This window comes from Desmodus rotundus, chromosome 2, assembly GCF_022682495.2.
Source record: "Desmodus rotundus isolate HL8 chromosome 2, HLdesRot8A.1, whole genome shotgun sequence".
Taxonomy (NCBI): domain Eukaryota; kingdom Metazoa; phylum Chordata; class Mammalia; order Chiroptera; family Phyllostomidae; genus Desmodus; species Desmodus rotundus.
In genome coordinates, this window is record NC_071388.1 from 50,331,963 (window position 1) to 50,352,304 (window position 20,342).

Below are 20,342 nucleotides of genomic sequence, written 5' to 3' on the forward strand. Positions count from 1 at the left end.
GTCAGGTGCGGCTCAGGCTTCCCCATTAACCAGCTATGTGCCAGATATCAGACATTTCATCTCATAAATTGGTTGTTTCTTCAGTAGACAAATTAAATTGCATCCTTTTTCAGTTCCCTTCAAGCTCTAAAATGGCATTATATTGATTTATTTTGTATATCAGAGTTTTATTAAAAACCTCCAAGACTTCATAGAAGAAATACCCAGGATAATAAAATGATTCAAATTATCATTCTTTTTTGAAACAGTTTAAAACTTGTTATACAACTACTTTGTGCCAGGCACTATTATAAGCACTTGGAATATACTGATTGATTTTTTTAATTTTTAAAGTAACCCTATAAAGAAAGTGTTATTTTCTCCAATGTACATATAACAAAACAAAAACAGAAAAAACAAGAGTTTGAAAATGTTCAAGTAACTTACCCACAATCATATACTTAGACTAAGTACTAAGAATGACAATCAAACCCAGTTCTTCTGGCTCTACAGCCTTTCTTATTGATGAATATGTTTTCCGAAAGTGCTTAGAAACAGCTCTTTTTCCTTTAAGAAGATAAACATCCTTCGTGAGAAATTTCTTTAAGTTCTTTTCTTGCTTAGCAAACTCTTCTAGTCAATGCCATGACAACTTCAACCCAGCTTAAGAGGATGATAATGAACACATTTGACAGTGATGAAGTGCGAGTTAAGAATGCTTGACTGTAATTCTCAACACTCATTATGGTGCGAGCTCGGATTTGTTTATCAGACTTAGCGCTCTTTACAACCTGCCTTGCTTCCATGACTTTGCTCAAGCTATTCCCTAGCATGTGTACCAGAGTGTTCTACCAGCAAACTCTTGCTAATCCTTCACATGAAGCCCTGCTCAAAAACCTCCACTCTGAAAGTCCCTAACGTCCCCGGGAAGGATGAATTGCTCTGCTCTCTGTGTTCCCACCTGCATTAGTGTCCTGATCACATTCCATTACAGCTATCTGTCTCCTCGTCAGGGCTCCCCTGCAGGTTGGGCGCTTCAGAGAAGGGACCATGTGTTCACCTAGGTACTCCCTGAAGTGTATCACATAGTAGGCCCTCAGAAAATATTTCTTTAATAGAACTGAATTGTTCTACTTCTCCAGCAATATTGGAATAGGATAATGTAAGCATCATCTTTGAGCTAATGCACTCAGAAGCTCTACAAACACATGTTTCTATGACAACCAACCAGCTAGGAGAAAGCAAGTGCTGAGATGTTTGCCTCACATTGAAGCTCGCTGCCTGATTTTCATTAGGCCCCTCTGGTTCTCTCGTCCCTGTTCAGTAGGCCCAGCATCAGTTTCTGAGACTAATTTGCATAGTGTTATTATTTGGCATTTGCTGCTGTGTGTCCTTGTTTGCTGTGGCTGGATTTCCTCCAGAGATGAGTAACAAGGTTAGGTGTCTCTTGAGCCTGGCTCAGTCCTGAGTGGCGCAGAATAGGTTGGATACTCGGCGCTATTTCTAGCAGCCACCCATGGAGCCAGCAATGGAGTGATACAGTTCAATGGAAATACAGTTGAGTGCCAAGGTCTACACTCACACCTGTACCAAACTTGTTAGAAAGGGACTGCACAGGGTGCTTCTGGCTTAGGCAATATGAGATCTCTCTGTGCAGCCTGATTTAGGGCTACAGGAGATGCAGGAAGATATTTTATTCCACTCCTGTCAACACCTGCCTTCTTATAATTTTACAAAGCACGTATTTGTTTAGCATGGTAGGGGATGGAAGCACATACTCCTTCATTCCTACCAACATCCTTCCCCCAATCTGCTCTTTGGTATAAAATTATCAAACAATCATTTATGACCCCAAGGAAGCTCATGGGTCTCTGAAACTGTGCTCAATTGGGCTGGAACAATGGAATATTGTAACCGTGGGAAATTGTAACCCACCCCACCATTCTTTTGACACTGTGTCTGTAAGTGCTGGCTCTAATATGTAGCTTGTAGGTAAACAGCATGTTTGTATAAGAATCCTAGGAACTAACTTCAAAGGATACAGACTCTGACCTTCAGGCAAGGCATCCCCGCTCCAGGAGATTTGGGGACCTCCATCCATGGAGCCAGGATGATGGGAAGCCAGGAGGCTGCACACCAGACCGTCACTTGCCTTATCGGAATGGACTGTGCTCGTCTGCATGTAGAGAACTTCAGCCCCCTCCCTTGATCTCTTTGTTCTGTTCCCCTCTCCCTCCTTATACAACCCCCTGCCTCCATTCAGAGGTAGAAATGGGCTTTGAGACAAGACTCCCCCATCTTCCAGGTGGGAGGCACCTGAAAAAAAACCACTTTCCTTTATATCAGCACCTGCCTCTTGAGTTTTGGCTTTCGTAGCAGCAGGCAGCCAGACCTGCATTCAGTTACAGGACAGTGTGTTGCTCTTGACCTGGAGTCAGGGCACTTGTGGCTAAGGTCTGGGGCATGAATAAGTCACTTCACCTCTCTGAATCCCCCGTCCTTCCCTTTCAGGTGGTGGGAGCAGAACAACTGTGTGTGTACCATTTTATGTTTGCCATGCCCCACAATACACAAACATGATGGGCGTGGGAGCCGTTGCAAACTATAAAGTGCTGAGTACATATTGACTGTTGAGGACTTGTGACTCAAGTTGCAAAGATACAGTTTCAGGAAGCTGGCCCATTTTGCATAGTGTCACGCGGTGCTTTACAGGTTAGGTTGGATAAGCTGCTATTAGTAAATACTAACTGCTAATAGGATTAGTGTCTGCTTCTTGAAACAGTCTTTTGCAATACTGCCATCAACTCTGCAGTTTCCATGTTCTGAGCACGGGCATTTAGGAATTATGTTAAAATGTAGATCTTAAATGTTTAAAATCCTTTTAAAAAGGATTTGAAAATAAATATTTAAAAAGTTACAAATAGAAAAGCAGATCAGGAAAGCCAGAAAACATAAAGAAAAGAGAGATATATTTGATTAGACACATTTTAAATATCTGAAAAATGTCAAGGTTGAGAAAAGGAAAAAAGACTAAAAACTAAAAATTTTCACCCTGACTGGTTTGGCTCAGTGGATTGAGTGCCAGTCTGCCAACCAAAGGGTCACTGGTTTGATTCCCAGTCAGGGCACATGCCCGGGTTGCAGGCCAGGTCCCCAGATGGGGGCATGTGAGAGACAACCACACAGATAACCTCTCCCTCTTTCTCTCTCCCTTCCTCTCTCTCTAAAAATACATAAATAAAGTCTTTTTAAAAAAATGCTTTTTCCAAGTATATTATGTATATAAAGAAGCAGTAAATAGGAAAAATATAAATTGTTATTAGACAACAAAAAGTGTATCTCTTTTCACTAGTAATTAGGGAAATGTAAATGAAAACATCAATGAGATATAATTTTTTTAAAGATATTAGATTGAAAAATTTTAAATATCAACATATAACGCCAAATGTTGGTGAAGCTCTGGAGAAATGAATACTGTCATATGTTTCTGAAAGGAGAATAAATTATTTAATTTGGGGAAAATAATATCATATCTGTTAGCATACAAAATATACATATTTTAGATTTAACAACTGGGATAAAATATAAACATTAATATATAAGGACACACCTATATAGTAGTTATGTTTAATTCAAAATATTTGTGGTGGAAAAAATTGAAGAAGAAACTCATTATTTTTCATAAATTAGAGAATGGTTGAGTAAATTATGGTATCATGGAATATTACATCATTATTTTTAAACATCATCTAGAAGTATTTGCTTACTTGGTGGATGGCCATTTTATATATTGTAAAGTAAAAAAAAAATGCAACTTCCAAATTAATGTCCATAGTAAGATCCTCCTTTAGTAAAACCAATTAATAAATACATAAATTAATCTCCATAAAAACTTTTATTTGTGTATTTTATAGAGTAAAAACAATGAAGAAATATGTTCAGATGGTATTAAATAGATATAAATAAATAAATAAACAAACAAATAAATAAATTGATAGATGTATTTGAGATCTCAGTGCTTGAATTTGTCTTTTTGTGGATTCCCCTAAAACAATAGCTCTTAAACCTTTAGAATACATAAAAATCACCAGTTATAAAACAGTTAAAAAATGAAGATACCTGTTATTATATTACCCTGGATATTTTGATTTAATAGGTCAAGAACTCAGGAAATCTCAAGTAATTCTCTCACTGAAACATGGCTTTCTAGAGTATAGAATCAACCCTTGCTTTTTCTACAACTCTTCCCCTAACTCTTACACATAAATTTCTATATTTATTCTTGGTTTCCTTAAAGAAAGGTAGACCTGAGCACCAAATGAAGGAATGGACGTTGGATTTGCAAAGGATTTGCAAAGAGAGACTGAAATTTGTCATAAACACAGAGATGGGAAATATGTAGCACAAAGCCAGTATTTAACTCAGGGGAAATATGTAGGAACGTTCTAGGGAGCATAATGGATCATTTACTTGGGATTCATTGATTGTAAGTAATAGAAAGTCACTCATCTGGTTTGGGCAGAAGATGAGAATTTAGGAGGATGCAGGGATGTCTTAGGAACCTAAGGTGGAAGGTGCAGGCAAGTCTCCCAAGGGCTCCGAATAGAAGCAGGAAATGTCACGAGGACAAGGTTACTCTTTCTGTCTTTGCTGGGCTGCAAATGCTCACCTCTGCATCTCATTGTGTTTTTGGTTCATTCTTTTGCTCTTTCCATGCCAAAGTTTTTTCTCTGCTTGTCCATTCCCAGGGAGCAAGTGTGACCACCCTGGTCCTGGCTACACATCATTTCTCAGATCATGGTCCTAACAGGGTATGAGCAGCAGCTTTAAGCTCTTATTTTATGATCTTAGGTGAAAAGATATGTTGGCTTCACTCCTGTTGGTGGATTGGATTTCACTGGTTCAAGTGCCCGTGGCACCTGTGGAAGTGGAGGAATGGAGCCATGTGGAACAAACTGGTTGCAGGCTGCCACAGCTCTGGGCGCACTCAATTTTCAGAGAAGGGGAGTGAAGGTAGAGCTTCCCCTTTACCTTCCCCAAAATATGTGTACTTCAGGCCATCTCTGTCATGGACTTGGCGGCTGGAGGGAGTAACCCAAGTTCTTGCGTTCAGCCTTTGGTAAAGTCCTTCTGTACTTGGGCTCCATGAGCTGCCGATGCACGTTTATAATATATCTGCCTTTTGTGGTCAAGACAGTTTAAATAGATTTCTACATGTGCACAAATCCCGATTGAGTAGTTTACCTGGGAAGTCAGTTCAGCATCTCATAGGGCCCTACAGTAATTGACTCAAGTCTGCAACACAGGCTCCCAGATTCCCAGTGGCCAGAAAGTTTCTTAGTACCGTTTTAAAGTTTTCAAGGATTCTAATTTTGAATTCCTTATTCAAAAATAAGGTGGCTGTGGAAAAATGATAGAATCCTAAAGCAGGGGGACCTAAAGAAAAAGAGTTTAGCCTCCCCCATTCACAGCTGAGAAAAGTGAGCCCAAGCCGGAGAGGAGAGTCCACAGAGTCACACAATGAATGAGTCGCTGGGCATTAGAAGCCCTGTCCCAGGGTTCCAGTGATGTGTAGGGCTCTTCCTTCAATCTCTGTGCGTCCTCCCATCTCTCCATCACTTACTTGCTCCACTCCAGGAACAATAATGTAAACAGCATCAGCAACATCAATGATAACATGAACATTTGGCGAGTGCCCACGATGTACTGGACACATAAGTTGCAGCTATAACATCAAATGCACACACACACACACACACACACAAACTCATCTTATAGATAAGGAAGTTGATTATTAAAGGGTCGAGTAACAAATAGTATCAAATAACAATAATAAGAGGGGTGGGGGGAGACTTTTAACTTGACTACATTAACATTTCTCTGCTAATAGTTCTCAGAGTGTTCTGTATTTTTTTCTTAGGACCCTGAGATGGTGTGTGATCATCTCTCTTGGTGATGGAGAGTACATGTCTTTCCAACAGAATAAAACACACAGTAGGAAGTACTGTGTGGACTGAGGTTTGACTTAAGCCAGAAAGCATATGAGTGACTTGCAGATATCAAATGAGATATTCTATTAAAGCAAAGATTTCTCAAAAACCAGTAACTAGAAATGTGATTTGTGGACTTCACATTATACACCTTTATCAAATGACAAAGGTAAACGTGTGGGACACTATACTTTCCCACAATGGCGGAGTAAACCACATCCAATCCTGTATTGCCCCGGTATGTTTTCACGCTTTTGCTCCAATGCTCAGCGTTCCTCAGGGAAGTCACTGCTCCCTGACTTGACAGCCAGACAGAAAGGATTTGCAACCATCAAAGGGAGGTGACTGGACACTGTTAATAGTTTTGTGATTTAAATTAGTTCATGAACAAAACCACTCAGTTGCTCATTCAAAAGAGGAAATAAACAAAAAAAAAACAAACAATTACCCAAAGCAAAGCCCTTCTAGTCCTCACTTTCTAGGTTAAACTGGCTCCATTCATTTAGCCTTTCATTTTTAGTGCCCGTTTCTACCTCTTTAAATATATTGACTTTCTTTTATTTCTCATCAAACACTTAACAACTCAACATTTGTAGGATAGAACACCAGATAAAAAGCCAATATTAGATCTAATATTTATTGAGCAACTGAAATGGAGTGGGAATGAGGTGTCTTTCAGTTGGGCTTATTTAAACGCCTCCGTGTCTGCCTTCCTAACGTGTGGCCAGAGTTTACCTTGCCAACAGCCCGGACTCATCTCTCCTCTCACACTGATGTTTGACCTGACCCCCAGCTATCTAGCTACTTTGGAAAGGGCTTTCTGCTAAGGAATAATGCACGTACAGTAGAATTTCATTTCAGGAGAGGCCAGGAGCTCTGAGTCTGTCAGCAACACACTTTGTCATCTGAACAAATTTCCTGCCTTAGTTTCCTCTTCTCTATGAAGACTGAAGTTTGAGACTGGGTGGTTTCAACAGTTCAACAGCGTTGACACACATACCATTGCTCACCTTGTCTAAAGATCAGTTCTACAGTCAGGCTTTCAACATGTACAACACATAGAGTTAGACATTCCTTTGGGGCTGCCTCATGATTCAGTCTGATGAATTCTAAGCTAAGTAGTAGAACATTTTCTAGAAGGATGTGGCAGAAGTCTGGGACTTAGAGGGGCTGTGGAATTATAAGAAATATTCAGCTAAATACTCTTTCAGAATGTGTTGCTATGTCATATATAAGACTTTTTTTAAAAGAAGATTTTAAATGGCCATAAGATGAACAAAGATGGTAAGAGAGAGGGAGAGGTTATAAACCATGAACTCACTATCACCAATGAGAAGGATTTGCATTACACAGGAATCTAGGAATTGGCAGGACAGCCCAAGAGGGGCTTCAGGAGTGAAGGGAAATGTAAAGGTCTCAAAAAACATGTTTTGATTAAGAATGGGCTTGCATGGAAAACATAAAACACCAAGTGAAAACTAGACTGAGGTCCACAAACGGAGAACATTTAGTCACAAAGAAAAATAGCATATCTTACCACATGTAGGAACATGGATTGAAATGCTGAACTAAAAGAGCTCAAAGAAAGAGGGTTTGGAGGCAGATGAAAGCATTTGGCCCTGCGATCTTCTGCTTCCAGCTGTCCCAAGCAGCGTCTTTGGGGGGATATCAACATGGCCTTTAGTAAAAAGATCTCTCTCTTCATCTGAGATCATGAGCCCAGAAGGGTATATGGAGACTGCTGTGGCCACCTTTGCCACTGTGCAGAGAGGCTCTGTCTAGGTGTAAAGACCAAGTACAGTAAAACATTAATTCTCAAACCATAATTTATGGAAAAATGTTGGGACAATGTCAAATTACTGTAAAATGTTCATAAGTGCCTACTATGGAGTTCAGTAGTACTTATTGAACCACAGACGGATAACGAAGAGCTTGCAGACTAGCGCCAGCCTGCAGGCCACAGTGAGGAGCACTCTGGTAAAGCAGGGCAAAGAGATAAAAAGAAACAGCTTCCTGATCATCGTTGAGTACTGTACCTGAATCTATCCATGCCCCAAGGAAAACAACCCTAAAGTGACTTACATGAATTTCTTAATTTAGTTCAAGTTGGGTTTCTATCACTACAAACTTGAAACAGTCTTGACTAAAACGCATGTTTAAGATGTTGCTAATCATTCTCCTCCAACTATGGCTGGCATCGTTAATCCATCACAACATTCTTTCCCATAATATTCAGACCCAGCCTCAGAGTTCCTCTAAATATAGTATTCAGTGCAGGCTTCAGCTGATAATCAGAGTTTGCAAAGACATTTAAATCCACCTAGAATTCCTGAAGCTCTCTTCCTGAGATCTCACATTTAGTAAGTCCTTGCTTTTTTCCTTGTTATGTCATATGATTAACAAAGCAACTCCTTGCTGTCAATGGAAATGTCATAGATTTTGCTTCTTATCTAGACAGAAACCAAATGGCATCCAGCGGTAATTTCAGCTCTTACCTGTCTCAAATCATACACACTTAAGACAATGGAGAGCAGAGTCAAGATGATGATGGCCACAGAATATTCTATGTAACCTTGAGACAGCCACAAAGTTAAGGTAAAGGCTTGGAACACATAAAATGGATTTAAAACCTGCAGGCACAAAAATAACATTTAGGTCACTTGCATGGACCTTAGTAGCAATTGAGATGATGTCATTTCTTTATAGAACGGCATTTCCCATTTTTTACAACACACAACGACCTCTGATCATTAAGAATGCATGTAGAGCCCCATTAATTTTGGTGGAGACGATGTCAAGCACATAGAATGTAATATGGTAGAAACAAAATTATTTTAAGCACTCAAGACCATGGCCACAGACTGATCATTCTTATTATTTTGAATTTTCAGAAATATGTTACCAATAACAAAATCCAACAACTTACCTTTTTAAACTGATTTACCCATACTGCTGAGGAAACATGATTTCGTTTCTTTTAAAATCCAATTTCAATTTTGAAAATTTTTATTGCAGTGTTTTTTTTTTTCTTTTCACATATCACATACTATAGGTTCAGTCAAGTTGTACAATAAAAATTGAAGAACCTACTTTTATGCAGGTCATTTTTTAAAATAACATACTGGTATGTCCCAGGTCTTAACAAGATCCTCTGAGAGTCAGCCAAGCCAGCACAGGCCTTCCCTCGAACAGGAGGAACAGTGAAAGTCTCGTCCCAGTCTGCGGCAACACTCACAGGCAGAACGTATTGCCAGCCCCAAAGCTGGCCATCCATGCAGGCATTTTTTGGTAATATGCTCAAATTTTTCCATTCCCTCATTTCCCCCACGCTGGCCCTGCTGACTTCCCTTAATGATGATGGTACAGAGAGGGCAGCCTGGTGCAGCGGAGCAAGGGAAGTCTCGTGACCTGCACAGGTCGTGAGAGTCGAAGAGCCCGTCTGAGCAGAGCAGGGGCCCTGGTCTCGGTGAAGTGCTCTTTATGAGGGTTATAAATTACATGGAATACCTAAAACTGGTGCTGTTCTCTCTTATCTCTACTTTCTAAAATTCTCTAATTATTAAGTAAACTTCCATTTTAGTCCTAAAAATGAACTGATATCTAGTTAATAAGGTAATAGCTTATATCTTAAGAGTTTCCTAAGCCCTCAGATATATTTTATACATCAAAAAAGTTTTTGTTCTGTAGGGTTCTTATTATTTCCATTGACTAGGCTTTTCTCATAAATTATAGCTTTTCTGTTTGCTTGGCACAAAATGCTCTAATTGTAGATTATGCGCTAATGATAATACAATTTTCAGTTTTATATAAACTCAGTAGGTAATTGGTGAAATGCTTCTTATAGAAGAAACAGTGCCATCATAATTAATGTAGTTCCCTTATTCAATATTCTTTTGAAGTCAAATGTAAAAACCTGTTTTACTTGCTTTTCTTCTACTAAAGGCCTGGCACGTTTGTGCCAGAAGATACTGGCACTCCTTTCAAAATACACTAACTGACACCTAGGAGGGTCTCTGGCAATTTGAAAATGTACATGAATAAGAAGTTGGAAAAGCAGCCTGTTTTTCCAAAGTGGCAAAGACTGTCTCTGTGGGGACATGGGTTATGTGGGAAATCTCTGCACCTTCCACTCGATTTTGCTGTGAACCTAAGAGAAAAAGTCTAACAAAAAATTTATTTTATAAAAGATGTGACCATGTTCGTGGACTATAACTAGACTAGAAATATGCAGCTGAGTGGGGGCTGATCTGATCAGCCTGCTGGGTTCCAGACAAAGACAAAGAGCAATCGCTGGAAGCTTAGTTCTAGGGGGAAGGAGACAGAAAGTGCCCCATGAGTGGCAGTGCACAGAACCCAAGCTTGCAGAGCAAAACAGGGGTAGCAGTGGGGTCCCCTGCCCAAGAGTAGAGGCTGAGGAAAGTCACAGCAAGCAGTGGCTCGCCAGTGGAGAGTGAAGTAGGAGAGAACAGAGCTGGTGGTGCAATTGTGAACTTCTCTAAGCCCCAACCTGGCTCAGGGCCTGCATCTAACAGGGAGATCACCAGAGGGCAGAGCCCCATCTCCAGTATGGACCTGAGTTCTGAGCTGGGGACCTGAGGGAGCCACCAGTAAATGGCAAAGGCAGAGCCATCAAAGAGGGAGGGTGAGACAAAAATGAATGGGGAAAACCCTACTTGAGGTGAGTTTAGCAAAAAGATAAAATAAAGTACCATCGAAGCATACGAAGAAAATATTTAAAAAGTAAGTTAATTAATTAATTTAAAAACCCTGCTAATAAAAGAAGAAGTCATTCTCAGGAAATGGAAACAGCAGAGAAATATAAAAAAGACTTAAATAAAACATCTAAAATCCTCAAAGACATCATAGAAATCATAACATTGTCCCCCTACCATAACCACCATCAAGAATTTAAGAAAACAAATGGGCGATTATGAAATGGAACTCTTCCATCACATTAGGAAGGGATTTTTAAAAAGTGGATTTGAATTTAAAACAAGTGATTATTAAAAGGACCAGTTAGAAATTCTGGGACAAATACATATATTTAATAAAGGAAACACCAATAGCTAAGAAAAATGCAGCCTAAAGGCAATGGGGGAATAACAAAAAGAATTCACATAAAACACAGATTTTGTTCACATGAAAGAACCCATGTGTTGCTTGATTCCCCCAAGCAGTAGAAAGTAAAAAGTAAAGGATGGGATAAGAAGAGACAGAACTGAATGTTTGGAAAGACAGCCGAAGCAAGCTGTTTAAAAAAATAAAAAATAAAAAGGCTATTGTAATGGTTCATTTTATGTGTTAACTTGGCGAGGCTGCAGTGCTCAGTTTGGTCAAACACTAGACTGGATGTTGCTGGGAAGGTATTTCGTAACTGTGATTAACCTTTATGATCAGTTGACTGTAAGTAAAAGAGATTGGCCCTGATAATGTGGGTGCGCCTCATTAAATTAGTTGAAGGCCTTAAGAGCAAAAACTGAGATTTCCAGGGGAAAAGGAATTCTTCCTTAAGACAGTAACATAGAAATCCTGCCTGAGTCTCCAGCCTACCAGCTGCCCTTCACGTTTCAGACACAAGACTGCAACACCAACTCTTGCCTCAGCCCTTGGACGGCCTCCTCCTACAGACTTCAGGTCTGTAAGCCCCAACAGCTGTGAACCAACTCCTTAAAATAAATCCGCATCTGTATCCACCAAAAAAAGGTAAAGAATAGGAGTGGATGGGAGATTCCCCCCCACCAAAAAGAAAAGCAAACAGTTAGTAGTTACCTGTTTAACAAGTAGCTTCCATATGGGTTGGATTTCAACCTCAATGGCATTGGGTCCACACACTAGTCTTCTGTAGGAGATTGACCGTCTATTAGCATCACATCTACAAACTCATGAACAAATGAATACAGGCCAAGCAAAAGTCACTTGTCTACCTTTTGGGGGATTTTGTGCTTTCTGTGAACAATTGATGCGTAAACCCTAAAACACTAGTGTAAATTTAAAATGAAAGTCAGTGGGTGAGGAGCAAAGTTGTTTTCCCAGTTAAAAAAATATCTTAAGTACAGTATAGTATAACTCAAGAGCCAAAATGAAGTTAGAAAGGTATCTTGCATTATTTTTTAAATAATTTTGTATACTCTAAGAGCAGCTAAAAAAAAACACCGATACGAAGATGTTCCTAGAATGTTCAGGCATTCTAGATTGCTCTTGGTGTTAGAGAGCATATCTAAGTTAATTGGTATCTCCAGCACCTAGGGACAGGCCCTTAGGCTATGAACTCAACAAATGCATGAGCGAATGAGCTAACAAACCGGAAGGTCATATATGGTCTTCATGACTAACACCCTTGTAAACCCTCACATATGCACATTACAAAAAGGAAGTCCTCGTGTTTGTGTAGCATTTTACAATCTACAAAGCTCCTACAAAAGACTCTCTCGTTTGGTCCTCACAATAGTTCAAAACAAAAAAAGAGCGAATGTCCCCATTTTGCCAAAGGGAAAAAGCCTTGAGTTTGTGTGTTTTGTCAAAGGTGCATAAATTCAACATTCATCTGACAGTGGGACTTTTAAGCAGAGATGACAGTGTCAGAACCTGAGGTGAGCCTTTTACACATTATCTCCTTTAAGCATCATCTTATCCCGTGGGGCTGCACGTTACCATCTTTATTTAAATACGACTGAAGTTCAGAAAAACTGAGTCATTTTCCCAGAATCTCAGAGCTAGGAGGAAGCAGAGCCACACTTCACAGCGTGTCTCTGGGACTCCACTTCTCACTCTGCCTCGGGGAAGGAAGGACCTGTGGTCAAAGTCTTTGGGATGGATCTTTGGTCTAAGGTGGGAGAGGGAGTAAGCCCAAGGTTGTCTGACTTCTAAGACTTGTTGCTCCAAGTACGATTATCACTTGCAGTGATCAGAGAGAACTCGGTCCAGGGTCTTCTGACTCGTGCTGTGAGAACACTGAGGTTCAGGGATGTTGGAGAGCAGAGAGGTCAAACTGCAGGTGCTGCTGTTTGACTTCACAAGTCTCTAAACCTCACACTGGGAAGAGACCATAACTCACATCACTTTGGTGCTCAAAATTCTTTTCCAGCATCCATGGAAATACCTTGTTGTTGGCCAAGGATCAGAACTCCTCAGAATCCTGAACTTGGTCTTCTCTCATTCTCTTTCTCTGCTTAGAATGCCCTTCCCACATTCTTCACTTTGAAAATGCCTTCTCAGCCTTTGAGAGCCAAATCTGACACGAAAGCCTAGTGGTTGGAAAATTCCAGCTCTAACAGACGTGGGTTTGAATCCAGCCAAGCCTTTGTACTTGCTGCTTTCTCCACATGGAACAAGTTTGCCCCCACATCTGTACATGGCCCACTGCCTCATTTCAATCAGGTTTCTGTTCAAATAACACCTCCTTATTGGAGCCCCCCCTAATAATTCTGTTTAAAATAGCTACCCCAACCCCCAAGTCAGATTCTCTAAATTTCCTAACCAGCTCATCTTTCTTTTGATAATGCATTTGATAATCTAAAATTACATCTTACTTTTTTACATGTTATTAAGCATGCAAACAATAGACTGTACCCTCCACTATAATATAAGCTTCTGCAGGACACTGACAAATCCTGATGCATAAAACAGGGTCGAATACATATACTACATTCAAGAATTATTTGTCAAATGAATGAATAGATGACTGAGGGGTGAGCCTTGGTTCCTTATGTATGTAATGGTTTCGATAATACATGCCTAAAAAAATTGCTATCAATAACATGTGAGATAAATATGTAAAACATTTAGCACAGGTGCCTAGGACATGACCAGTTCTCAGTAAATAGCAGCTGTTGCCCCAGCCAGGTGGCTCAGTTGGTTAGAGCGTCATCCCAATATACCAAGGTTGCAGGTTCGATCTGGTCAGGTCACATAGAAGCAGCAACCAATAAATGAATAAATAAATACAACAACAAATAAATTTCTTTCTCCCTCCCTCCTTCCCTCCCTCTCTCTCTCTAAAAGTAAATAAATAAATAAAAGTTTTTTTTTTTAAATAGCAGCTGTCTTTGAAGTCTTCTCTACTCCCTTAGGCACAATCAACTGTATTTTTCTCTCCACCAGACAACCCTTCTTTTCTTAATAACAGCACATGCCTCCTTGAATCGTTACATATAATTACATGTCTTTCCCCTTAAATTTCCTACATACTCTTTAATGGCAGGGATGGAGCTATTTCAGCTCTGTGTATCTAGCATCTAGCGGCACAGCATCTGACACAGAATGTTCCCTAAATATTGGATTTAATCAGTAAGGGCCTTTGTGACCCATGTCTACCCTCTCCCTTAACGGGGCTGAAACCCAGTTTACAGAGCTACACAGCACACAGGCTGTGCAAAGTCAGTTTAGAAAGGAACAAGCCAAAGGCGCGGCGCACTTCTGCTTTCTCTGTGTGGTGAGAGGGTTTCTAACGGTAATCTTAACCCATGGAGCCACACCAGCCAGGGCTGGTCTATATCTCTTTAAATTTGATCATTCATTCATGTATTCATTCATTTATCAATTTATTAACCAAATAATTGTTGAGACTATGTCATGTGCTAGACACTTTAGGCTCCAGATGGTGAAGACTGGAGTGGTCCTAAGAGAGAGACTGTGGCAGAGCCGCCAATGAGCTTCTCCAAGCTACACATGACTGCTCTGCTTCCATACTGGTGAGTCGCCAATAGAGTGGAAGGGAGATCTGAACTTTTCCAAACTGTTAATGCTATGCCAGGGGAGCCTGGCATGAACTCTGGAATTCTTAGGGAGCAGATTTACAGAATTTTTTTAAAATCCCAGGCATGAGGATCTGGAAAGCAGAGGACCAGGAGGACATGGGGTGCAGGTAGGTGGGAGCAGAGAAAACCCAGGCAGGATCTCCCCAGGGAGACCCCGGACTTAGGTTTACTGGTGACATCAGGGGCCTTTGCTCTAGACAAGGCATTGAAATTTAGTGGTTTTGTACATTGAATGGATCCAGATCCACAGAATCAAGAGTATGATGAATACAATTTATTTTTTAAAATGTTGATCTCAGTGGTTCATTTTATTTGTATTAAATGCCCCGTGCAAATTGCAGGATTTAAGTCATTTAATAACTTCTAACTGAATGCTATCCACTGCCTCTCTCCTCTACTCCAACCATCCCTCCCTTCCTCTTCCTAAGCACTGACCTGATGGAGGAGTGTCTCCAATAGCAGTGTTTTCTAGGGACAGAGCTTTCGAAGGGGACAGAGGTCATGGTATACAAGCATGATTTCTTTTCTGATTTGGCTCCCCAGAAGACCTGAGGGGTGAGAAAGTAGGCTTTCAGAACAGCCCTAATATCTTTCTCTCTCCTGCCTCCCTTTTCATCCTTCTTTCATTCTGTTTCAATATCTCTTCTCCTGAAGTGTCCACCAGCGTGAAGCTGAGCATTAATGGAATTTCCTCCTCTGACACTAACAGGTATGCCTTTTCACTCCATGTTTTGACAAATCTTGAGAATTAAGGTTGGCCCTGCAGAATCGCTGAGCCTATGGTGAGCATCTCCTTCCAGCTCCACATTCAGTGACACTACATCAGTGGCTTGAAATCAGCCATGATTGGAGACGTCCAATTATAGAAACCGGCAATTTCTACCCATCAAAGCCTTTTTCTTCCAGAGAGCTGGGTTACCAACAAGGTGATTTGTAGCTAATGCCATTAGGAGGTGCCTGCTATCTCCTCTGCCAGAAAGATCCCCTTCACTTTTCAGGAGATTAAACAGAGGAGGCCAGAGAAGGGTGTCCTGAATAAAAAGAAGCTGAAGGGATCCTCAATTTAAAAACTATCCTGATAGGAAGACCGTTGGATGAATGGGGAATGAGACAGGTTTGTTTTTCCATAGGACCCTGTTTCCACGAGACAAGAGAACGACCTCAAGTGTCCACAGGCCTGTCTAGGACGGGTTCTAAGAGGGAAAGCTGCATTGAGCTCATGAGGGAGTGAAGCTAGGAAGAGAAAGCATCCTGGAATAATCTTCCCTTCTTTCTGACGCCCTCTGACAGTTTCTCTCCAGGATAAAAGTACCTCTCCTGATGTCCTGATATGTCTTTTGCTACTAAAAAATGAGAACTATGAAAATCTGTGTATTTTTCCTCTTTTCCTGGCTACTAGGAAGCCTAAAGAGAAGGCTGTAGTTAGACTCTGTGGCTTTTCATCATCAGAGATTTTTATGAGTTTTCCTTTCTTTCTTCTCATCTCATGCCCTTACTTTTCATGCAAGCAAGCTCAAGGAAATTAACGTCACTCAATCCATCATATTTATTTTTTTAAAGAGTTAGTCTCACACTGAAAAATAAGGAAAGATTAAAGGGTAAATATTCCACATTTTATTTCCTATCTTTACCCTCCAAATAGATAAGCCCATAAAATAAAATGCACTACATGTATACATGCGCCTATATATCTCCTCTATTCTTCATATTTGAAAAACTACACTCTCCGTCTTGCTTATTAGATTGTCAAGTTCTTTATTGTGTAGACCAGATTTAAATTTAATTATGTATGATGCTTATTAAAGCCTGGCACTTGATAGATAAAGACAAACATGAGACGGCTGCACGGATGGAAATCTTTCCTGCGGAAATGCTTTTCTAGACAGTATATCTGCATTTATCAACTAGACTTCCTAAATGCCCTAGATCAATCTTTTAAAGTCTTGTGCTTAATGCTACTAAACCAATATATTTTTAATGACTTTGAAAACTTTTTGTATTTCAATATATTAAGCATTGCATCTGAAATCTTATATAATGCTACCATTTCTAAGGCATTTTGCAATATTGTCACGGTCTAGATGCTTGCTTCGTTTTTTCATTATGTCCAGGCAAAGACAAAACTTAAAAACAACGACAGATCAGTCGTTGTCAGACTTGGTGTGCATAAGAATTATGGGGGTGCCTGCTAATTATGCAGAGTTTCTTGTCTCGTAACTACCCCTAGCTCCTACCTACTAAATCAGAAGCGTGGGGAGAGTCCAAGAACCTGTGTTTTAAGTACTGGATTGCTTCTTAGCTTGTGAAGTAGTGCTTCTGGCTGACTATAAGGAAGGTCAAGCACATAATGTCCCTAACATTGGTCAAGAGGTGAAGCTGATTATTAAAGTTCAGGGGAAAGCTTGCAATAGTTTCCTTTCAGATTCATCAGGATTCATCACTTCAAATTATAGGTAAGGAAAATGAGGATTCTACAACACTGTGTGTTAATGAGTAGAACAAGCATTTTCTTTGCTACCACAGTTATTTCTTAACCTATGTGCCCCTAGACATGTCACTCTCACAATTGTACAACTATTCTTTACCTCTCTTTCCCACTAGTTAGTAAATGTCTTTTTTTATCCCAATATCCCTAGTGTTTCGCAAAGTGCCTGGCATATTAGAAGCATTTAGTTAATAGCTCTATGCATGCATTCATTTATCCATTCATTCCACAAGTATCTATTGAGCTCCTATCGTGAACCAGGCACTGTCCTAGGGCTGTGGTGAATGCTGTGGTGAATGACACAATTAACTGAACAAACACAATCCTCATCTCCAAGGGCTGTTCTTTAAAGTAAAATGCAATCAGAATATTGTCTTTGTCTCTCTAAGGATTTGGAGGATTAAGAAGCTGATGTTTATGAAATGACTCAAGATTTTTTTTTTTGAGGAAAAAAATTCAAAAGACAACACAGCAAAAACTGTTGTACAATCCTGAAAGAAAAGATCAAATGTTATTTGATTGCATTGTTCTTTTAGTCTTTTCTTTTTAATAAGTTTGCCTATGATGTAAATAATTTAGAATATCTTTGCTGATGCCAGTAAATGAGCTGGGATGATATAAAGTTGATGAAGCATTATGCCAACAATTCACTGATCACAAGCCATATGACGTTTGTTTCTGCTGGCAAAGGTCACTCAGGGATCATTACAAACCCTACCTGATCTCCTGCTCTTCACTGGTCAGACCCAGTCCAAACATGTGATGGATGTCGTAACAGGAGTGGCTGTCTTCCAGCAACCTAGGATGTGGTCAGGACAGGAGCCACACTTCAGTTTACAGCATACAACAAATCAGTGTTCTTCCCTTATATCCTGATGTAGAGCTGAGTACAAGTCGGACTCACCCAACTTTCCGAAACCTCTTCTCCAAGTTGTCCCAAACATACTTGATTTTCTGCACTTGGATACATCGTAGCTGCAATGTCAGATGTGATAAGACATCGGTCATTCACGAAGTAAAGCTCATCCGGGAAGGGGAGGGTTGCGCAACGCAGGTCCCCACACAGCTTTAGCTTTCCTTTGATACAGAGCTGTGATTCCCGGTCCAGCAGTGTGAGATCCAAACTTCCATCTAGTAAACACTCACATTACTCTTTTCTAGCAAAAGCGTACCACAAAATTCACTTACTTTTAATTCCGGTTTCAGTACAGCTTGGTTTATGACAGAGTGGTGGTCAGCTACAAGGGGCTGTTCCGGGTTTTTGCTGATAGGAAACTTTAGTGCAGATAAGTAGAGGCAGATCACCTTCTTCCTCATATATCTTTGAAATTCATCCTAGAAAAGACACTCCAGCCTGTGAAATTCTCAAATGTTAATCCATAAGGCACTTGATCAACCCAAAACCTGCCAAGTGCTAGGCCAGTGCTTCCCAAAGTTTGGTCTACAGACAAGAGCACTAGCATTATCTTGGAACTTGCTAGAAATGCAAACGCTCAGACCCACCGCAGACCTACTGAACCAGAAAGCCTGGGGCTATGGCCAGCAGTCTGCGTTTTAAAGAGCCCTCCAGGCCATTCTGATTGCACTAAAATTTGAGAACACTGTGCTGAAGAATAAAGAAAAAATATATACTTTTCAGGAAAACTTTACATTCAGAAAATAGTTTCTGGCCTTCTTAAAATTACATCTAATGTTTAAAATGTCTAATTTCCCTCAAAATACAAATTTTAAAAAATTGAGTGATCGTCCGCACATTGTGTTTCTGTGAGTCACAGCGCCGAAGGCCGATGTTCCCGTACTAGCTAAGAGCGCTGCCCAGTAGCCTGGCAGAGTAGGAACTTCCTCAGTCTGACGTGGAAGAAATGTCCTTCGTTCCTGGGTTAAACTAAGAGATGGCAAAGATGGTATCTCCACCTCCTACTTTGGGACAGGAAAATTCTTTCAGGGGTGTCCAACCTTTTGGCATCTCTGGGCCACACTGGAAGAAGAAGAGTGTCTTGGGCCACACATTAAATATACAAACACTAATGAAAACTGATGAGCAAAAAAAAAAAAAAAAAAGGTTTTAAGTAAATTTACGATTCTGTGTTGGGCTGCATTCATAGGCGTCCTTGGCTGCATGCAGCTGCGGCGGGGGAGGGGGGGGGGCGGGTGCTGTGGGTTGGACACCCCTGCAAGCTCTCCCCTCTGGAATGCTAGCCAGTCAGTCATTGACTGTGCCACAAATGCAGCACGATAAGACACACACGCACCGTTGTCCTTAGTAAAACAGTATCTGCTTCCTCCAAGGGGCACGGGATGCAGCTGGCCCACACCCACCACTGGGGCCTCCAGTAGAACACCAACAGGAGGGCCCCACAGGTCAGCACCGAAGCTGCGCAGCAGAGCGCTCTGCGCAGGTTCTGGGTCTGGAAACCAAAAACCTCCTGGAGAGAAAATAAAAGACCACTCGATTTTTCTTTTTCACATAAGCATATCATTTTGTTCCAAGAAATACAGACTTCAGAGACAGGGGTGTTAACTGGGAGAGAAATTTGGCTTTGGCTGTTTGAATCAGATTGATTGCTTACAGCTGTCAGCTGATAGTGTAAAAGAAGGACTCATCTTACTACCCCAGCACACGAGCTAAGATAGCAGACAGGAGAACCAAGCAATGGTCAGAATGATTTGCTTCTAAATACTCTTAAGAGTCATCTCACACTTTTTAAAGTGCTTCATGCTTTGAACAAGTTCTACTTTCTTTAAAAATAAGTTTTTAAAAAGTTGTTAATATGAATTTACTGGAGGAAGATGATAAAATAATGACAGAATATAGTCCACACTTAATATCCAGCTTCATTCAAATTCAGCTTTGTTTAGTAATAACATGATCAAGAAGCATGGAAAGTATCAATAATTGTACTGCCCTCTGAACCAGTAGGATGATATAAACTAAGAGGCTATCTGGGGACATGCGAGCCTTTCAGAAGACAGCTGTCGGTATTCACCTGGGGAGCAACATGCTGAACAGTTCTACTTTTAGTAGTAAGTTCATTAATATTTGCCATACGTTGAATAAAGACTTAAGATGTGGTTTGAGGGGAAAACAAATAGCCAAAATAATATATTTGGTTTTTTGAAGCCAATTTATAG

At 40.4% G+C, this 20,342-nt stretch overlaps 1 protein-coding gene across 4 annotated transcripts in view; it reads right to left on the bottom strand.

The window, feature by feature from the left end:
* ATP13A5 (ATPase 13A5) overlaps positions 1–20,342 on the bottom strand; it is a 99,070-nt gene that overhangs the window by 63,030 nt on the left and 15,698 nt on the right. For 3 of the 4 annotated variants that reach the window (XM_024556343.3, XM_024556342.3, XM_071220592.1), the window contains exons 2-7: positions 19,463–19,636; positions 18,399–18,545; positions 18,115–18,185; positions 17,929–18,009; positions 11,739–11,808; positions 8,465–8,599 (exon numbers count right to left, since the gene is read on the bottom strand). In XM_024556343.3, coding sequence (XP_024412111.2) covers positions 8,465–8,599; positions 11,739–11,808; positions 17,929–18,009; positions 18,115–18,185; positions 18,399–18,545; positions 19,463–19,636 — 678 coding nt within the window. The remainder of the gene's footprint in view (positions 1–8,464; positions 8,600–11,738; positions 11,809–17,928; positions 18,010–18,114; positions 18,186–18,398; positions 18,546–19,462; positions 19,637–20,342) is intronic. The other variant, XM_053918214.1, reaches the window with a different exon arrangement.